The 20,155-nt window shown below is 40.0% G+C and overlaps 1 protein-coding gene and 1 long non-coding RNA gene across 5 annotated transcripts in view; both read right to left on the bottom strand.

Annotated features, from left to right (window-relative positions):
• Window positions 1-20,155, bottom strand: part of LOC147840680 (uncharacterized) — a 146,506-nt gene that overhangs the window by 79,904 nt on the left and 46,447 nt on the right. The window lies entirely within an intron of this gene.
• The window catches only part of si:dkey-238d18.10, a 36,444-nt gene continuing 17,921 nt past the window's right edge, over window positions 1,633-20,155 (bottom strand). Inside the window, exons 2-22 of one of the 4 annotated variants that reach the window (XR_015508739.1) lie at window positions 19,459-19,535; window positions 19,155-19,364; window positions 17,709-17,996; window positions 17,315-17,608; window positions 16,648-17,028; window positions 16,081-16,368; window positions 15,700-15,993; window positions 15,199-15,231; window positions 14,716-15,057; window positions 14,321-14,620; window positions 14,094-14,196; window positions 13,548-13,583; window positions 13,448-13,474; window positions 13,307-13,369; window positions 7,548-7,583; window positions 6,415-6,441; window positions 5,894-5,938; window positions 5,297-5,365; window positions 4,043-4,585; window positions 3,277-3,504; window positions 1,633-2,178 (exon numbers count right to left, since the gene is read on the bottom strand). Coding sequence is in view for 3 of the 4 variants with exons in the window: in XM_087283199.1 (XP_087139325.1) it covers window positions 4,547-4,585; window positions 4,691-4,709; window positions 5,297-5,365; window positions 5,894-5,938; window positions 6,415-6,441; window positions 7,548-7,583; window positions 13,307-13,369; window positions 13,448-13,474; window positions 13,548-13,583; window positions 14,094-14,196; window positions 14,321-14,620; window positions 14,716-15,057; window positions 15,199-15,231; window positions 15,700-15,993; window positions 16,081-16,368; window positions 16,648-17,028; window positions 17,315-17,608; window positions 17,709-17,996; window positions 19,155-19,535 (3,065 nt within the window). In the remaining variant the exon portion in view is untranslated. 4 annotated transcript variants of the gene reach the window in all.

Below are 20,155 nucleotides of genomic sequence, written 5' to 3'. Positions count from 1 at the left end.
AAAACTAAAGTTTACATTAAATTCGAATTCTGTCAAAGGCATTCCCCAGAATCAACTACTCATGATTCTGCCTCTCTTTTTAGATAGAATGGCGATTGGCTAAATGTGGCCTACGGGTTCTACTTTAAACATCTCTGCTCTATATATGCATAGCAGACTCCAGTGGTTGCTTATTATTCACCTCCCCATGGACTCCTGCACTTCAAACATACACACCGAACACTTGCAAGTAAACAATGCATTAGGGCTTTAAACTACACCAGTGTTTGTGCATTCTTCCCTCTTTTCTCGCCAATACAAAACATGCATATCACATATCATATTTTATGCTGCATATAAGCCTACTTGTACAGATTCTAAATACAACCTTAAGAAGCATCACCTGTACATAGTTGATGCAACTGTGAACATTTACACTCATTCTGTATGTGTTGTTCTGCACTGTTACTTCAGAAACACTAGTGGGCGGTGGGGTCTCTGATCCATTGTCACATCTCTGTTCTAATGTGTGTGACATTACTGTAAAAGAGCTTCAAACTCATTCAGGGAATAAATTCAGTTCCTGCTAATACTACAACAGTTACTGCACACTTTTGAAAATAATAAATTAAATCACTGCCATTGGATAAAATAGTTAATAATTGTACGGTAAAACTGTAGTTTTACCAAATGGATTAACTGTATGTGTGTTTGTTATTAACAATTCCAAACTTAATTTACAAACTCATTTACAGTACTAAAACATAGCCTACTACATAGGCTAACTACATAGGACAAATACTGAATTACTTTATCACAATTTGCGTAGCCTTATGGAACAGGATGGTGATGCGTTTGTCTATTTATGTCATCCCATAATAAATTACGACAATCTGAATGGCAAAAAAATGATCACACCCTACAACTCATAATTACAACTGGTAAATGTTAATTTTTAACTTGACTGCCAAAATGCAAGCGTATCGAAATAGAAATAACCTACAGAACTCCAGAGCATGTGAACAGCTCAGAGCACGATCTCTAAATTGTGGTAATTTTTAAACAATGTGCAAACAGTGATTATGAGATGTACGCAGACACAGATTCACAGGCAGGTATAGGACAGAATGCACTGATTTGATAATGATTTGTGGTCCAGCACGAGTCTTCCAGAAATATATGGCCATTTGTTATTCAGCATTAATTTGTTCATATTTTAGATCAGTGGTTCCATAACTTATTTGATACCTGTGCATACCTAAAGTCAAGGGAACAGCAGTGGCATAGTTTTTAACATTTGTGACCCTGGATCACAAAACCAGTCCTAATAGTCAAATTGCTTCTATACATTACAAATAAGAAATAATATAAACGTTTTCCATTAGAGCATGGTTTACTTGAATATGATAATATTTAGCCAAGATACAAAACTGTGAAAATCTGGAATCTGAGTGCTCAAAACAATATAAAAATACTGAGAAAATCATCTTAAATATTGTCCAAATATTTTTTTATTCATTACAAACTAAAAGCTAATTCCATGTTTTAAAAGAAAGTCATTTGCATTGACATTTTAAAGATGATGATCTTAAAAAAAAACTGAAGAGGCAGAATTAAAAACTACACCCAAAAAAACAAATCAAAAGGAGGAACTGAAATTATTGAGCTGTTTTATTTTCCTTTTCTACAGATCAATGTCAGATAAACACTACCCAAAGAACTGCACCAATGAACAACAACTCAACCACAAGCTGCTGAAACATTTGAAACATTCAAAGCTCTTGTTAAAAGTGAATGTGTGGGAGTGTATGGACAAATGGAAGATTCTGACTTTAAACATTGGAAAGCATCAAGCTGTAAACATTACAATATACATTAAGCAGTACATTATACCGTAAACAGATGTAAAAAGTTTTTAATAGGCGTTTTGACAGTAATAGGGGTCATTTTTAGTTTTCTAAAGACCAAATATAGTACTTTAACTTGTCAGTTGCATTTGTCAAACTTATTAATAAAATATATTTGGATGACATGAGAATAAACATTAAACTTTACTTGGATACAAAATACAATCTGCAAAATGTAACAAAAACATATTCTATCTAAAAGAGATTTATTATCACTCCCCCGAAAACATTTTCATTGAGACGTTTATTGCAGTTATTTTTGGCTTGTAGGAAAATTAAAGCTCATATGTTGCTGAAATGTTACTTTAATAACTTGATTTTCTAGTTGACATATATGTACACATACACAAATATACACTACACAAATTGATTAAGTGAACTTAATCATTTTTACAAATTTAATTGAACTAAACACAAAACAATTAAGCTGTCCCTCCAAAAAACTTTGAGCTTTGTTCTCATTTTACATTTAGGAGTAAATAATGCACAAAAAAGTTACAGATGTGCTTCATGTAGCCATCTTTAAAGGACTCATGCTTTATTTCATCAGATCCTTCAACACCGTTCAGAGCGATAGGCTATTTGGTTTGCTGTGTGGACACGTGTGGAAAGCTGAACATATTACTGTGATAGCGTCGCCCCTCCTTTCACCTCCAGAAATATCCATTTTAAGCTGCTGTGGACTTTTTTTGGACAGAAACATAATGATCTTCAAAAAATTACATTTAAAGTTGCCCCAAAATACAATTTGAACATTTTTAATTGTGCTTCTCTCAGAACTAGCTTTTCAAACTATTTTTTACAATGACATTGTTTTGATACTGCAGAGCTCTCACGCTCAACACTATGTATAATTTGGACTTTCATCTATACTCTTTGGTTTATCTTTGAATGATGTTTTGCATTTATTTCTGAATTGTTTGATTCTGTAATTGGCATGAGACATTTTTATCTGGAAAATAAAATTAAGTTTTGATTCATTCTGATTTCCTCTAAAATCATCATATTCAGTAGATTATGTGGAGTCTGCGCTAGCATACTGTAACATGATTTAAAAAAGGTTTTATTTGACTGCATGGAGCAGGAGGCACGGCAGCATGAGCTGCTAATTGGCTGTTAATTAGCCCTGCAAAACAATCTTCAGAATGTTGAGATAGTGTCCATGAGAATACACACAAACCCAAGGCATGAAACTCCATGCAGCATTTGGTCCTAAACGTATAATTCATGAACAACAAATGTGACCTGTTCCTAATTAAAAATACAGTCTAAACGCACAGTCACACTAGAGTTTGAGCATGTGAAATTCTGCTGTATGGAGCTTTGAAAAGGGGCGGGATTAAACAAGAGCTTATTTATAAAGTATATTTGGATGACATGAGTATAAAACATTAAACTTCTGTGTTCTATGTTATGTAACAAAATGAACTTCATAATTTTAGCTGAAAGGTTAATTGTGTCAAATCTAGGGCAAAAACAGACTAGATAATTCCTATTTTTAGGTTATTTGAAGTGTATTGCAGCCATTTTTGGTATGTAGGAAATTTTTGGTTCATAAATGTTGCTGAAATGTTGTTACTTTAACAACTTGAGTTTCTAGTAGACATACAGTTGAAGTCTGAATTATTAGCCCCTTTGAATTTATTTTTCTTTTTTAAATATTTCCAAAATGATGTTTAACAAAGCAAGGAAATTTTCACAGTATGTCTGATAATGTTTTTTTCGTCTGGAGAAAGTCTTATTTGTTTAATTTTGACTAGAATAAAAGCAGTTATAAATTTTTTAAAAGCCATTTTAAGGACATTATTATTAGCCCCATTAAGCTTTATATTTTTTCGATAGTCCGCAGAACAAACCATCGTTATTCAACAGCTAACTTAACTAATTATTCTAACCTCCCTAGTAAACTTAATTAACCTAGTTAAGCCTTTAAATGTCACTTTAAGCTGTATAGAAGTGTCTTAAAAATATCTAGTAAAATATTATTTACTGTCATCATGGCAAAGATAAAATAAATCAGTTATTAGAAATGAGTTATTAAAACTATTATGTTTAGAAATGTGTTGAAAAAATCTGCTCTCCGTTAAACAGAAATTGGGAAAAAAATAAACTGGGGGCTAATAATTCTGACTTGAACTGTATATATGGGAATATACACTGTAGAAAATGTTGTCTTCCACACAATTCCTTCATGTTGTCTCAGCACAAATCTATTTTTACAAATTTAAGTGGATTGAACATAAAGCGATTAAGTTGCCCCCCAAAAACCTTAGGAATTGTGTTGTTTTAGCTCTTTTTGAACATTAAGCTAAATATATTTTTGAGTGTATTAAAGCAATTGAGATACATGACAATACATTACTGTTAATACTTAAGCCACGCAAATCTTATTTGAAGCACAAGCAAAATTTTCAAATGATATATTTCATTAAAAATGTTATATGATTTGTGTACTGAATGAGTGAAATTTTGGATGGATTATTTATGGAATAATCTTAAATAATAAATCTACATCAAAGTTAATACAAGCTACAGATAACACAATATGGAAAAGAGATACACTGGAGGAAATCTAAGGAATGTGATTACAAATTAGACAATCCATTCTTGCTTTTACTTGTATTACTAAGCCTTAATTATGGACATTTTCATCAGAGATTTCAATATAAGTTGGTGTAATCAGCATCATAATCGTAACCCTAAAAAGAAGATTTTAACAGAAACAGATAGATTAGTCAATTAATCAGTTTTAGAAACTGAGATTATATTTGTAAAAAAGCAAATGTAGTGGTAAATGTACTTACACCACAGGTTTTTCGTTGACTGAAGAGCACAAAGGAAAATAAGAATGCAAAATCAATGTTCATCATAAATTACAGTAAATGTATTTAAATGGATAGTTCACCCAAAATCTGAAATTCTGTTATCTTTACTTATTCGCCACTTGTTCTATACCTGTATGAGTTTCTTTTATGTTACAGTAAGTACAAAATAAACTTTGGTAAAGGGACAAGAGATAGTAACCAATGACTAATGGAATTTTTTTTCATGTGTGTGCTCAGCAAAAGAACCCATCTCAGGTTTGGAAAATGGGAAGTTTTTGTGTGAACTATTCCTTCAGTGTACCATTGATAGACCTTTGCATGTCTGCCAAGGCGTATACGCTTATGAATTTTAATATATACAGTATTGTATATATTAAAAATATTAGTATATTTAAAATATCAGTATTGCCAGTAAATGTGTTCATTTATAGTATTTATATACACCAAATTCTATGTTTTATGTTATAACAAACACTCTTAAAGAACTAAGGAACCTTAATGTGGCATGGTGACTTTTATTATGATATGTTGCATTCAATAGTATTTTTTGCTGTCTAGCATGAATATAATGAATATGTACTTTACCTTTTTGGTGACGGCATGTGAGGCTTATCGAAAGTCTTGTTTTGTGGCACATTGCATGTGTTGTTTGCCCTGTGAAGAGTAAAGGTTTATTAGTGAATCCACAGGTTAATTGTATGGGGTTGTAAACTTAAAAAAAAAATGATTGTAGTTTTGGTTGAAATGTTCTTATATGCAATCCTGGACCTCAAAACCATTTGTAAATTCAACTCTTTAACATTTATTTATACTTACATGAAGAAAAACACCCTCAGACAATTGTGAAGGGCTTTGGGTGGCATTATATGCACTGCATAAAATATACATTACATAACATTATCTGATTTCTGAACAAATCCGTTTTCCATTGATGTATGGTTTGTTAAGATAATAAATAATTTGGCTGAAATAAAACTGCAATCTGAAGATTCAGACAAATCTAAATATTGAGAAATTGCCAAATGAGGTGCTTAATAATGCACATTACTAATCAAAAATTGAGTTTTGATATATAGAGAAGAACTTTGAGATTTGGCTATTGCAAAAAATATATATACTACTGGTTTGTTGGTCCAGGGTCATTTTTCATACTAAATTGAATTTTATAAATAGATTACTGACTTGTATTCTGCTCTCATATTTGGATTATTTCTGGGTGATTGATGTCTAGATGGAAAAGAGAATTACATCAACAAATTGGATGATTTTATTATTTAATAGAGGAACACATAACAAAATCAACAGATTAGGGCTGCATCCAAAATCAAACCCTTCCATACTAAATAGTGTGCTGAAAAAACAGTATGCGAGCTGAGTAGTACAGTATTCAAAAACAATATGTGAGAAGTACCCAGATGACCTAATACATCTGGCAAGATTCTGAAGTGCGCAATCGATAGATGCTACAATATTCCATGATGCATCGGGAGAGAAAAAACGAATAGAAGTGAAGCGATGCAATTGATGAAGGTAGGTCAGGTGATCATGACAAACTGGCGGATGTAGTATGTTCAAGTTCTATTCATACTACTCACATTCACACTGTATAGAATGTACTTTTCCAATGGTCGAGTTGTAAATTCAAATTCAGATGCAGTAGTAGGCGAATTCGGACGCAGCAATAGTTTTAATGAATTAATTACCTAGAAAATCGGCTCCAGATGCTTCGTCTGTTGAGAGGGGAGTTTTGTAAAATAAATTGTACAATGATTAAAATATCTGTTAATTGACAGTTTTCATATGTGTTCATTTGCGATTGTGAATTGTATTATAGGACCTTGATCTCTGTTCTGTCAGCTTCTGATGTTAAAAATTAAACTTTCAAAATTTAACAGTGTTAGTGAAACTATTAAATATATAGGGCATGTCATTACTTAAGATATGAGTGATGATAATGATATGTACAGGGAATGTCAAAAGTGATAAGCTTAAGCAAATATGCTGGTGAAAACGTTTTATTTGTGTTCGGAGCAGGTTAAGATAAGTCTCTTTAGAACTTATTGTGGTGCTTTATAAACAGCTCCACTGTGGAATAATTAAAAAAGAGAGATCTCCATAAGCTGCAAGTTTATACAATGATTGTGTGAGGATTCTTCTTAAAAAACATAGATGCAGTGCAAGTGAATTATTTTGCAAGGTAAGAGTTCGTTCATTTTTTGCTTTAATGAGAAATGTTGACAAGTTTATCTGTCGCTCAGAGAGGTCTCAGAATGGCATTTTAATGTTGTTGATGAACCTTAGCCTTACTGAGGTGCGTTATCAGTCATATTTGATGAAATATTGGCATAGCTGTCTTTTTTAATTTATATTGTGTGGTTTGTATTGTTTTGTCTGTCTTTTGTACTACTGGACCTGGTGTCTGAAATCAAGAAAATACTTTTTGACGTTTTAATATAGTTTAAATATAATAATAATAATAATAATAATAATAATAATAATAATATAATTCAAAATAAATAATATATAGATAAATAAGTCTGAAAATAACAAAAAAATGCATTTTATTACAAGGTTTTTCTACTTTAATATACAACACCAACCCAGACAATGTCACTCTAAACTATTAAAATGTTAATAAATGTCAATTTTTCAAACTTTTAAAGGTTAAAAGTTGTTGAAAGTAAATAAATAAACGGATAAAAATAAAAATGCAAATCACAAAATATTAAAAACTGCTAATTTACAATTTTTTTTTAAATTTATGATTACAAACATGATCATTTGTGCTGAGTTTATGCTTAATCTTTGTAATATTGTAATTATATTTTCAATCTACCTTTGCTCAGGCTTCGGTGGTCTTCCAGGCGCATCCCTTGTTTGTGTATTAGAGAGATTAGAATCATTACCAACAGCAATAACGTTCGAGGTTACTAAAGTAACCCTTCGTTCCCCGAGGAGGGGAACGGAAGCACTATAAGTGGATTTGATTTGTAAAATCCACGCATTGGGAGGATTCGGATCAGAAGCCGCTTGTCTGGAGAGTATTGAACGGGCCAATGAATGAAATTAATTGGCAGCGTAAGCTTGCGCAGGTGTGCGACATCTGCAATTATCTCAGCATATAAGCACACCTGAAGCCAGCAGACGCCATCCTTTTAAGCTGAAGAGACTTTCAAACAGCTAAGGGACAGTCATTATGGCGACGGAGTATAGTGCTTCCGTTCCCCTCCTCGGGGAACGAAGGGTTACTTTAGTAACCTCGAACGTTCCCCTTCGGGGGGAACTTCAGCACTATAAGTGGATTTGATTTGTAAAATCCACGCATTGGGAGCCCATTGAAAGCGCCATAATGACTGCACCTTACCAACACCCCCGATGAGGAGATAGTCAAGCAAGCGTGACGCACCCACATCATGGGGGGCGCGGTCCTCCAACGTGTCCCTGGCCCTAATTTATCCTACTTCAACAGAAGTTTTACGGATTTAGATATATTTTTTGGGAAGTCGTGAGCATCTAGATAATTCTAGGAAATACGACAGTACGTTGGGAAGCGTGCAATCCCGATAGGGAGGACGCTGCGGAGGCCATCCGTTACCCAAGGGGGGGGATAGATGGCAGAATTTACATATGGACTAGCCCTAAAAAGGGGGAGTACGCATAGCAAAAGAGTGGTTAGCGGAGAGGGAAGACACGGGTCCGCCCAGGGGGGGGACTTAACCGTGGCGGAATAAGCATATGGGATCGCCTAGTGGGGATCACGCATAGCAGGCACCTATACCCAAAACGCGGGCTGACCAGCGGGCAGACCTACAACGTAGTGGGCCAGCAAGTGACTCCTCCGCTGAGTCAGTGCTGGGGGCCACGGAGGAACCTGCAGGGCTCACCTGACGGGGAACTTTACTGACAGATAGAAAAGGCGCACGTACCTCCGTGTTAGGGAGAATGGCGCAGCAAGCGTGTTTCAACACCCTACCGAGTTGTCTCCTCAATCACCAAAGGGTTACCTAATACCCTTGAGGAAACCGGCTCCACTCGCAGATTGTAAAACCTTGCAAATGTGTTGGGTGTCGCCCAGCCCGCAGCTCTACAGATGTCTGTTAGAGAGGCGCCGTGTGCACGCGCCCAAGAGGATGCAACGCTCCGAGTGGAGTGTGCACGAACTCCCGGGGGACACGGCTGACCTCGACTCGAATAAGCGAGTGAAATGGCATCCACAATCCAGTGGGATAATCTTTGTTTTGATACGGCACTTCCCTGCTGCCGACCGCCATAACAGACAAAGAGCTGCTCAGATGATCTAAAATTCTGAGTACGGTCCACATAAATGCGCAGAGCGCGAACTGGACAAAGTAAAGAAAGGGCTGGGTCTGCCTCCTCCGGGGGCAGCGCTTGCAGGTTCACTACCTGATCTCTAAAGGGGGTGGTAGGAACCTTGGGCACATAACCGGGGCAGGGTCTCAGGATGACGTGAGAGTAATCCGGCCCGAATTCCAGGCACGAGTCACTGACCGAAAATGCCTCCAGGTCCCCGACCCTCTTGATGGAGGCCAACGCAACCAGCAGAGCTGTCTTCAGGGACAGAAATCTTAGAGATACTGATTTGAGTGGCTCAAAGGGATCGGATCGCAGACTCGTGAGAACGAGGGCGAGATCCCAAGAGGGCATGAGAGGGGGGCGATATGGATTAATTCGCCTAGCACCCCTAAGGAACTGGATGACCAGGTTATGCTTTCCCACGGTGCCGCCAGCTACCGCGCTATGATAAGCGGAGATGGCGGCCACGTAAACCTTGAGAGTGGAGGGCGACAGCCTGCTGTCCAACTTCTCTTGAAGGAAAGAGAGCACAACACTAATCTGGCAATTTCGGGGGTCTTCTCTGCGAGAGACGCACCATTCAGTGAATAGACTCCACTTCAGGGCGTAGGCGCGCCTCGTGGAGCCGCGGGTGACTCCAGAGGAGCAGACGGCGGGCGAGCTGAGACATGCGGCGAGAGCGCATACCCCCCATGCGGTTGATATACGCCGCCGCCGCCGTACTGTCCGTCCTGACCAGCACGTGTTGCCGCTCCAGCACCGGTAAAAAGCGGTGGAGAGCGAGGAACACTGCCAACAGCTCTAGGCGATTGATATGCCAATGCAGCTGGGCACCCTTCCAGAGGCCCGCAGCCGCATGCCCGCGACACACGGCCCCCCAACCCGTGTTGGAAGCGTCTGTTGAAACAACAACATGGCTGGACGCCTGTCCTAGAGGCACACCGGCCTGTAGGAACGAGGGGTCGTTCCAAGGGCTGAGGGCGCGGCGACACAGCGCAGTAACCGAGACCCGGTGTGTGCCCGCGTGCCATGCGCGTCTGGGGACCCGATCGTGAAGCCAGTGCTGAAGTGGTCTCATATGGAGCAACCCGAGCGGCGTGACGGCGGCTGCGGATGCCATATGCCCCAGGAGCCTCTGAAAGAACTTCAGTGGGACCACTAGTTTGCTGTCGAGCTCCCTCAGACAGTTCAGCAACAGGCGAGCGCGTTCCTCGGAGAGGTGCGCTACCATGGTGATCGAGTCCAGCTCCATCCCGAGAAAAGAAATCCTCTGCACGGGGGCGAGTTTGCTCTTTTCTCGGTTGACCTGAAGCCCCAGTAGGCGGAGATGCCGAAGCACCTTGTCCCTGTGCATAATCAATTGCTCCCGCGAGTGGGCTAAAATCAGCCAGTCGTCGAGATAATTGAGTATGCGAATGCCCGCGAGCCGAAGGGGCGCTAGGGCACCCTCCGCGAGTTTGGTGAAGACCCGCGGAGACAGAGAGAGCCCGAAGGGGAGGACCTTGTACTGCCACGCTCGACCCTCGAACGCAAACCGCAGAAATTGGCGGTGGCGTGGAAGAATGGAGACATGGAAATACGCGTCCTTCAGGTCTATGGCTGCAAACCAATCCCGAGGACGAACGCATTGGAGAATGCGCCTCTGCGTGAGCATTCTGAACGGCAGCCTGTGCAGACAGCGGTTCAAAACGCGCAGATCTAGGATTGGCCGTGACCCACCGCTCTTTTTGGGTACGATGAAGTATGGGCTGTAAAACCCACTCTCCATCTCGGCTGGAGGAACCGGCTCGATTGCACCCTTCGCCAGGAGGGCAGCAATCTCCTCTCGCAAGACAGGGACGGACAGGGGGTTGACCCTGGAGAAATACACGCCCGTAAACTTGGGGGGCCGTTTCGCGAACTGAATCGCGTAACCGAGTCTGATTGTGCGTATGAGCCACCGCGAGGGGCTGGCCCGCGCTAACCAGGCAGGCAGAGCCCTCGCTAATGGAGTCATCGCTACAATCGCTGACGTACCAGCGGTGGGGCAGCGCGGAGTGGGTGTGCTGATCCGGGAAGCACGAGGGTCCCGCGGAAGAGCTGGAGGAGAGCGATTCGCTCTGGCTCCACACCCTGACTCCGGAGAGGGGGCTGGAGGGCTGAGGGAAGGGAGACCGTCCCCCCAGCGCTCGTGAGCCACTGGCGAAGCACGTAGAGTCTGCGAGCCGGAAGGCAGCGCGTCCCGGACTGGCAGAACTCGTGCAGTCACATCCGGGGAAGGGAAAAAGTGCTCTTTTACTGATGTTTTGGTGGCACTGAAAAGTACCGTTGTTATCGGGGCCCCGCCCTCCAGCGGGGAAAGAGCAAGTTTCCTCTTCTCCGGATGGCCTGTCTCAGGGACGCTTCGCGGTCCGTTTACCGGACTTAACGGCGCCCTGGGCAGGAGGGGCTGCCTGCTTTCGAGGTGAACGCCTCGCCCACTTGGCCGGAGCCGCAGGCGGGGGCGGGGCAGCACTCGTTGGCGGGCGCCCTCGGCGAGGAACAGCGGAGGTGGATGGCTCGGCGGGCGGAGCGGGCTTACGGCCACGCCGATAGATGACATTGCCCATCGCATCCGACTGCTCTTTCACCGCCTTGAATTCCTGGGTGAATTCACCGACGGTGTCGCCGAACAGGCCAGCCTGGGATATGGGCGAGTCAAGAAAGCGAACTTTGTCAACGTCGCGCATATCGGCCAGGTTTAGCCAGAGGTGGCGTTCCTGAACCACAAGTGTGGACATCGTCCTCCCCAGCGCACACGCGGCGGACTTAGTAGTCCGAAGAGCATAGTCGGTCGCGGTGCGCAGCTCATGTAATAAGCTTGGGTTGGACCCGCCCTCGTGCAGCTCAGCCAGCGCCTGCGCTTGGTAGCGCTGGTAGGTGGCCATCGCGTGCAAAGCAGAAGCAGCCTGGCCCGCAGCCTTATAAGCTCTGGCTCCGAGGGAGGCAGACAACCTACAGGCTTTGGACGGGAGGCGGGGCAAACCCCGCCAAGTAGAGGCGCCGCGCGGACAAAGATTGACCGCGATAGCGCGCTCCACTGACGGGATCGCCTCATACCCCCTGGCAGCTCCGCCGTCAAGGGCGGTGAGGGCGGAGGCACACGCAGCACGGGCAGAGAAAGGTGCCCTCCAAGACTGCGTGAGCCTACTGTGCACTTCCGGGAAGAAGGGGACGAGAGGCTTCGAAGGCTTCGCCTTCTGGTCCTCTACGTAGCACCCATCTAGTCGGTCCGGCCGCGGAGCTGGGGGATAAACCATCTCCAACCCCACGGCCGAAGCAGCCCGGGAAAGCACGGCTAACATGTCTGCTTCAGGATCCGATTTGACAGCGCTCACCTGCCCGGAGGGGGCGAGCGGGTCTGGATCTTCGTCGGACAGTGAAAGCCCACCCTCCGATGCCGCGGAGGACATCTGATCTCCGGTGTCAGCGAGTGTGAGAGCTACCATCTGGTTAGACGGATCACTCTCACCACCCGAAGCTTGGATGGAGCGCCGTGAGGAGCGAGAGGTCCGCGAGCCCGTGGGCGGTGGATTATCTCCCGCTGAAACCCTCAGATCTGCCCGAGCGCCCGCTGCTTTTTTAGAACAGGAGGCAACTGGGGTGGCTCGCTCTCTTGCGAAAGTTAGCCGCGATCTTAGCTGTGCAACGGTCATGGCATCGCAATGACGACATGAACCGCCCGCGAGCACCGCATTAACATGCTGGACCCCCAAACATGCAATGCAGTGATCGTGTCCATCATCCGGAGCCAGGAAACCCCCGCATCCAGAAACGCACAGTCGGAGCGCCATCCTGAAAAGGACGTGCTGCACGACTGTGTTGCTCTTTTAGGAAAGTTGCAACTATACGCACCGCTCTGGAGGACCGGACCCAAAGAACCGCAGGCAAGGGAGTAACCCAGCTCGACCGTCTGCCACCGCGAAGACCCACTCTGGACCGGGAGACACACTCGTTCGCTCTAAAGTGCTGATCAGCAAGAGGAACCCTCATCGACTCACTCAGAAAGGATCTGAAGCGAAAAGGATGGCGTCTGCTGGCTTCAGGTGTGCTTATATGCTGAGATAATTGCAGATGTCGCACACCTGCGCAAGCTTACGCTGCCAATTAATTTCATTCATTGGCCCGTTCAATACTCTCCAGACAAGCGGCTTCTGATCCGAATCCTCCCAATGCGTGGATTTTACAAATCAAATCCACTTATAGTGCTGAAGTTCCCCCCGAAGGGGAACCACAGCTTTATCAATTCATTGTTGAACTTGCCTGATATCACTCCTGTTTCCACTATTAAACCAAGCTGCTCTTCCATCAGGCATGCTAAAACGACTGGAGGACAAATGTTAAATTTAGACTCAAGAACAAAAATCAAAATCAAATGATAAATTCATTAAAGTAAACTCCAACCTTGAAAATCTGTTCCAAACTGATCTCCTACAAAACAGAGATTGCTTGAGTATTAAAAACCAGACTTCAGCTCTGAATTACATAAAGATGTCAAACATACCTTGGCTCAGATCTTGTTATGTCCTCACAAGGCTGTCTAGAATCAATAATGACAACGTAAAAGTCAAAAGTTGTCCAGTGGTAGGTAATACAAACAGAAATTACAAGATAATTAAACTGAGCCCTCCTTAGCAATATGTCAAAAAGTGTAAGATTGATATTCACTCATAACAAACTCAAAACACACTTGGCTTTTGTAAATGTTGATCAGAACACACTAATGATGACAGAATCAAAGACCTAAATACATACTTCCTCATTTCTCACACTGCAATTAATGCGCTACAAGGGAACAGTTTCAAATACCAAACATTCACAAAGAGCTTTATTGCAAATAAAACCCTAAATTGGGGATATACTGATAAACCAATTAAAACTAGACAACCATTTTTTTGAAATTGAGGTTTAAACTTCATATGAAAGCTGGATAAATAATGCTTCAATTGATATATGGTATGTTTAAATATTACAATATTTGGCACAGCGACACAGCGATTAAAAAATTTTGAAGCATGAGTTTAAGCCAAAAAAAAAAGAAGTCAGGTACCTTTGTCGCCTCCTGTAAATGAAGACTCCAGCAAGTATGCAAATGAGGATGAACACAAGTGAAGAAGCAATGATATAAGGCCCAGATCCAACCGCTTGAATTCCTATGATTATTTAAAATAATTATTAATCACAGCATGAAGATGTGCAGTTTCTATTTTACTATAGCTGTCCTATAACAAAGGACAGATTCATACAGCCAAAGATCTCCTAAAGCTCTTTACTCACTCTTAACACTCAGGGGGGCAGAACTGTTGCTCTGTGTTTTACCACCCCAAAATTTGGCGTTGCAGACAATTTTATCTTCCTCTTCATATCCGGTGAGAATAAAGTTCACAGTGGACACTGTTTCCCAGACGCCTCCACCCATGGGATTGTGGCTGATAGTTTCTCGAACTGTTGAGACACTCCATATGATTTCAGGAGGGTGAGAGGAGCATGTGTGTTTGACTGAACATTTAACAGTGACTGCTGTCCCGGGTTTGATGTCGTTAGGGAGGGGTGATATCACAGGTGTGTCCGGAGTTTCTTCAAGACACAATAAAGACATTAAATCAGTTTTGTAAAGACTTGCATTAAATACATTAGAAACTGAACTTTAGTGAGAGATCATATTTTCTCACTTCGCATTATAATGAACACACAGCTGTTGTTGAAGCTGTATTTCTCCTCTTTTTTTTCAGCTTGAAAGCAAAACGGCCCGTTGTCATGAGTTCGTACATCGTCCATCTCCAGAGTACAGTTCTGCTCATCCGGGTCTCCGAGGAGTTTTGTGCGGCCTTTAAAGTTGTCCAAGACGTCCACCGGGTCAGTGTGATACATGTAGCCACCCTTTTTGTTGACCCAACGAACACGAAGTCGAGTGAGATGTTCATCTTCAGCAGTAAAACTGCACGGTATCACCACACAGGAACGAGGAAGAGCAGTGATCTTGGGTATCACGTCTGCCATGTATTGGAAGTAAGCTAAAATTACAAATGACACAATATAATGGATTAATCAACCTTATGACATGACATTTGGCTAATAATTATATTAATTTACATCCAAAAGGTGGAGGAGTGCAGAGAAAAACGACCATGACAACATTGAAAAAATGCACATACTTTCATTCAGGATTGGATCTGGTTTTTGGTACTCTGTAGGAGAAACAAAATGTTTTTGACAGCATGAGGGAAATGAAGCTTTAGGCTAAAAAATACGCAATTATGTAAATGTTGAAAATAATGATAACACAATATGGCTCCTAGGAACATGATAAAGTTTTACTGTAGCTGAAGTGATGAAATCACACTAAAATAATGAAATTTGCTGTTTTTTCAAACTACTTATATACAATGAGCTGTTGGCTCATTTTTTGGGCACACATTTGTTTTATGTTTAAGCCACTTAAATTTGTAAAAATGAATAAGTCGACTTAATTTCTTAATGTCATTGTTAAACTAAAGTATTGTTAGTGGAGTAAAACTATGGCTAATTTTGCAAGGTGCAACATCATTTTACAGTACTAATCTGAATCATTTAGGAGTAAATAATGCACAAAATGACACAGCTTTGTGCTTTTATCCTGAGTATAAGCCAAAATATGTCACTAACAAATAACTCACCTTTTACACGTAAAACAACAGATTTTTCCCTGTTTCCTCCAGACATTTGTACAGTGCACGTCAGCTCCTTCCCATTGTCTTCTTTCGCACCCAGAAAGGTTATATTGGAATAGGTGATTCGATCTAAACCTGAAAGTGTTTTTCTCCCCTCTGAGACCTGCATGTTCTCGTAGTTCCATGTGATGGTTGGATTCTCCTTCTGACAGGAATGGTAGACGGTACAGTTGAAGATTTGTTCAACGCCCTCAGTGACATCTGCTATTGCAGGCTCAATCGTTATTTTTTGATGAACACCTGAAAGTGAATTGACACCTGGTCAACATGGCTTTCAAACATTATAGCTAATAGATCATGCAGCTGTTCATACTTGTTAACACTCACATTTGGCAATTTTGGTCATTGTAGCTGTTGCTTTTACACCACCATGATATGTTACTGAGCACTCAATGCTTGAGCTTTCTGCCTTTACAACAGCTTTTCGTGTCAGAGTGATTTTCCACTGACCATCTTTAAAGGACTCATGCTTTATTTCATCAGATCCTTCAACACCGTTCAGAGTGATACTTGGTTTGCTGTGTGGACACGTGTGGAAAGCTGAACATATTACAGTGATAGCGTCGCCCATCCTTTCACCTCCAGAAATATCCATTATGGGCTGCTGTGAACTTTCTATTGACAGAAAGGTAAAAAATAAAAGTTGAACACTTTAAAATATGTGTTTTATTTTCTCAGAACTTTACAAATATTTTTTTCTATGACATTATTTTGATAATGCAAAGATATGTAAAAATAAATATACATTTAGGGCAAAATATTATTTAAACTAAATTTAAAACAATTTCAGACAAGCATTATAATAAGTCTGATGTTGTTAATGATACAATCTTTGCAGTTGGACATTTACAGACGTTAGAGTGAAAGAGTATTATTCTAATAGTATTTACATACCGTCTACAAGGATTGTAGAGGTGATATCATCATGTTCGTAGTTGGTCCACGCAATATTTTCAGGGTCAATCCTTGTGTATAATTTCTCATTATGGTGGGACTGTTCCAGGTTTTTGATCAGGAGACTACAATTTGAGTTTGAGTTTCCATATAATTCAGTTTTTCCTCTGAACTTCGTGATGACATTATTTGCATGCCGAGAATCATAAACTAAAGGATGCCCTCTAGAAGACCGCTGATACCACACGACTCTAGTTGGGTTTTGGGGTGGTTTTGATTTGTAGCTGAAAGAACATGGAATCACCAGACAGGAACCTTTGAGGCCGTGAATGTCTTGCGGGATTTTCACTTCCCATCCTAAAGCATCAAAGAGCAGAACACCTGTGGAATAAACGATGGAAAATATGAATGGTGTAGTCAATAATTAAAATAAATAAATAAAATAAAAACGTATGAAAAAAATTTAATAAGTTCTGCTTGTTATTCAAAATAAAAGTAATTGAATATCGATCTTAAATAAAAAAAAAAATTGTATTTGATAAGTGCATTGGTTTATAAGATGAAATAATGCTTCAACCAAAATGTAGTATTTTGAATGGTGAATATTTAGAGAGATCAAATATGGAGAGATCACACACATCAGACAAGATGCTAACAAATTACTCACGCTGTACTCGTATAATGACAGAAGCTTCAGTGCTTCCTCCAGAAAACCTTGCAGTGCAAATCAATCTCTTTCCATGGTCTTTGATAGTACCAACAAAGGTTATTTTGGAATAGGTGGCCCGATTTAAACCAGAAAGTGTTTTTGTCTCTTCTGAGATCTGCATGTCCCTGTAGTTCCATGTGATGGTTGGTTTTTCATTCTGACAGGAATGGTAGACGGTACAGGTGAAGATCTGCTGGACGTGCTCAGTGACATCTCCCACTGCAGGCTCAATTATTATTTTTTGATGAACACCTGAAAGTGAAAAGAAATCTTGAAACAGGTTAGTCTGCAACATTTACAGTGAGCGTGCAAATAATAGTGCACAGAACAGATCATATTTGTTTACACTCACATTTGGCAATTTTAGACTTTGTAGATCTCACTGTCCTGTCCCCATAATGTGTTACTGAACACTGAAAATTGAGGGTTTCTGTCTTTACAACACCTGTGTGTGTCAGAGATGTTTTCCACAAGCCATTTCTAATATGTTCATCATTTATTTGGCCTTTTTCATCAACGCCATTCAGAGTGATTGTTGGTTTTTTGTACGGACATGTGTGGATTGTTGAACATACTACTGTGATCTGTTGACCCATTGTGTCACCTCCATGAATTTCAATGCTGGGCTGCTTTGGATCGTCTGTAATTCACAGAAACATTAAAACTAGTATATCAATAGCATATCATCTCTTCCAGATTACCAGAACCCTTGTGAATAAAACTAGGACCTTTTCTACTCTCTCACCCCCCACAAAACTCAGATAAGTGGACAAACCAAGTATACAAACACTCCCCACTCTTCTCTCTTTCCCTCTCTTTCTCAAAAATGTCTTTACTCTAGCACTTAATTCTCCGAACACGATCAGTTCTTTTAGCAATGCCTTTGTGTATTTCCTCCTCATGTTGATTTGTTGAATTTCTCCTCAATGGACCCTTTTCATAGTTACGGGTTGCTCGGTAGCAGAAGTTGTCATGGTTGGGCAGACTTACAGCGCAGAGAGAGAATTGGAGAGTACAACAAATATATATATATATATATATATATATATATATATATATATATATATATATATATATATATATATATATATATATATATATATATATATATATATTTTTTTTTTTTTACAATCCCATTTGTTGAAGTAATAATAATAATAATAATAATAAATTCTGGATGGTGTTATCAAGACTTTCAGAAAAAAGAAAAAAATTATGCAAGACTGATAACGGCAGCCAGAAGAGAGAACAACATCAAATTTACTGCCTGGTCCTTAGACTCTGCATTATAAAGACCTTGCATAGGTGGTAATTTGTTATTTTATAAATGTTTATATGTTTTTATTTTTAAAAAAAATCTAAATATAAAAACTTTCCAGGATTTAAGATTATGATGACCATTAAGTGGGTCATAACTTCTTGTAAAAAGGATCTATTGTAAATGCCTTAAAAAAAAAAAAAAAAACATCTGCAAAGTGACTAAATATAAATGTTAATCATGTAATTTAGCTTTTAAATAAACACTGGTCCCTAAATAGACACTTTAAAATAATTGAGTTGCATTGCTAACCAACTACATTTTTAAGAGATCAGTTTTCATTGATGTATGACATCAGAATAAAGACAAGAGAAGTCATGCTAATGTGAAACGTACAGTACAACCAAATTTAGTCTCCATTTTGAACATAAACCTTTTACTGTGAAAAGATTTTATTGTGTCTTTTTTAATCATGACATAATATTTTACTATAGTTGAACAATCACATATATTGTCCAGTATACAATAATATTTACATACCATCAACAAAGACTGTAGTGGTAACGTCAAAAAACCTGTAAGTGCTCTTTCCAACATTTTCAGGGTCGATCCATGGGTATATTTTTTCTCCATGGTGAGAGTGAGCCAGTTTATCAATCCGCAGAGTGCAATCCCCATGTGAACTTACATTTAAATATGTTTTTCTTCTGAACTTGTAAATGACATCATTTGGATACCATGGATCATAGACTAAAGGATAATGCATAGAGTCCCACTGATACCACACAATCCTACGTGGGTTTTTAGGTGGGTATAATGTGTATCTGAAAGAACATGGAATAACCAGACAGGAACCACGAAGACCGTGAATGTCTCTCGGCATTCTCACATCCCATCCAAGAGCACCATACAGTAGAACACCTGAGGGACAAAAGAAGGAGAACATGTAATATGTTAAGTCAATGTAAAAATGTAAAGATGTATTTTTCTTTTTCAACATATTTCCTAACTTTGAGTAACAGGGGTAACTAAAAATATACACTAGACAACAAAAAGTCACTGCTGTTCTTAAAGTAACTTTTATTTTTCCAATAATCTTTGCCTCACGTCCTTTCATAGCCCTTTTTGGGGGATGAAGGTGAACTTGTTCATTGTAGCATATCGCTTTATACCACTTATTCAGAGCAGCAGACTTGAAATGTGTGATATTGATTGCCTTTACTAATTTATTATGAACTTTTATTACCCAGTTATTCTCTAAAAAGTAGATTAAAAAACAGCCAAACATTATGACGTATATAAAAATGTTTACTGTATATATGTTAGAGTGCTGGTTATATATCATACTATAATTATATAGTTATATAATTATTATATATAATTATATTATTAAAATGGGAAAGTCTGAGGCTGGCCAAATTTGCACTTATGGTTTGTACTGAATTTAAGATTAAGAATATAAATACTAGAGCTGAAAATAAACTTATTTGAAACTGACTGACAATCTCTTAATTTGATTTGCCCATTGATTTGATTTACTA

This window comes from Danio rerio, chromosome 15 (assembly GCF_052040795.2).
Source record: "Danio rerio strain M-AB ecotype USA chromosome 15, GRCz13ab, whole genome shotgun sequence".
Classification (NCBI taxonomy): domain Eukaryota; kingdom Metazoa; phylum Chordata; class Actinopteri; order Cypriniformes; family Danionidae; genus Danio; species Danio rerio.
Note: the sequence above shows the minus strand (reverse complement) of the source record. Positions and strands in the feature narration are given on the sequence as shown.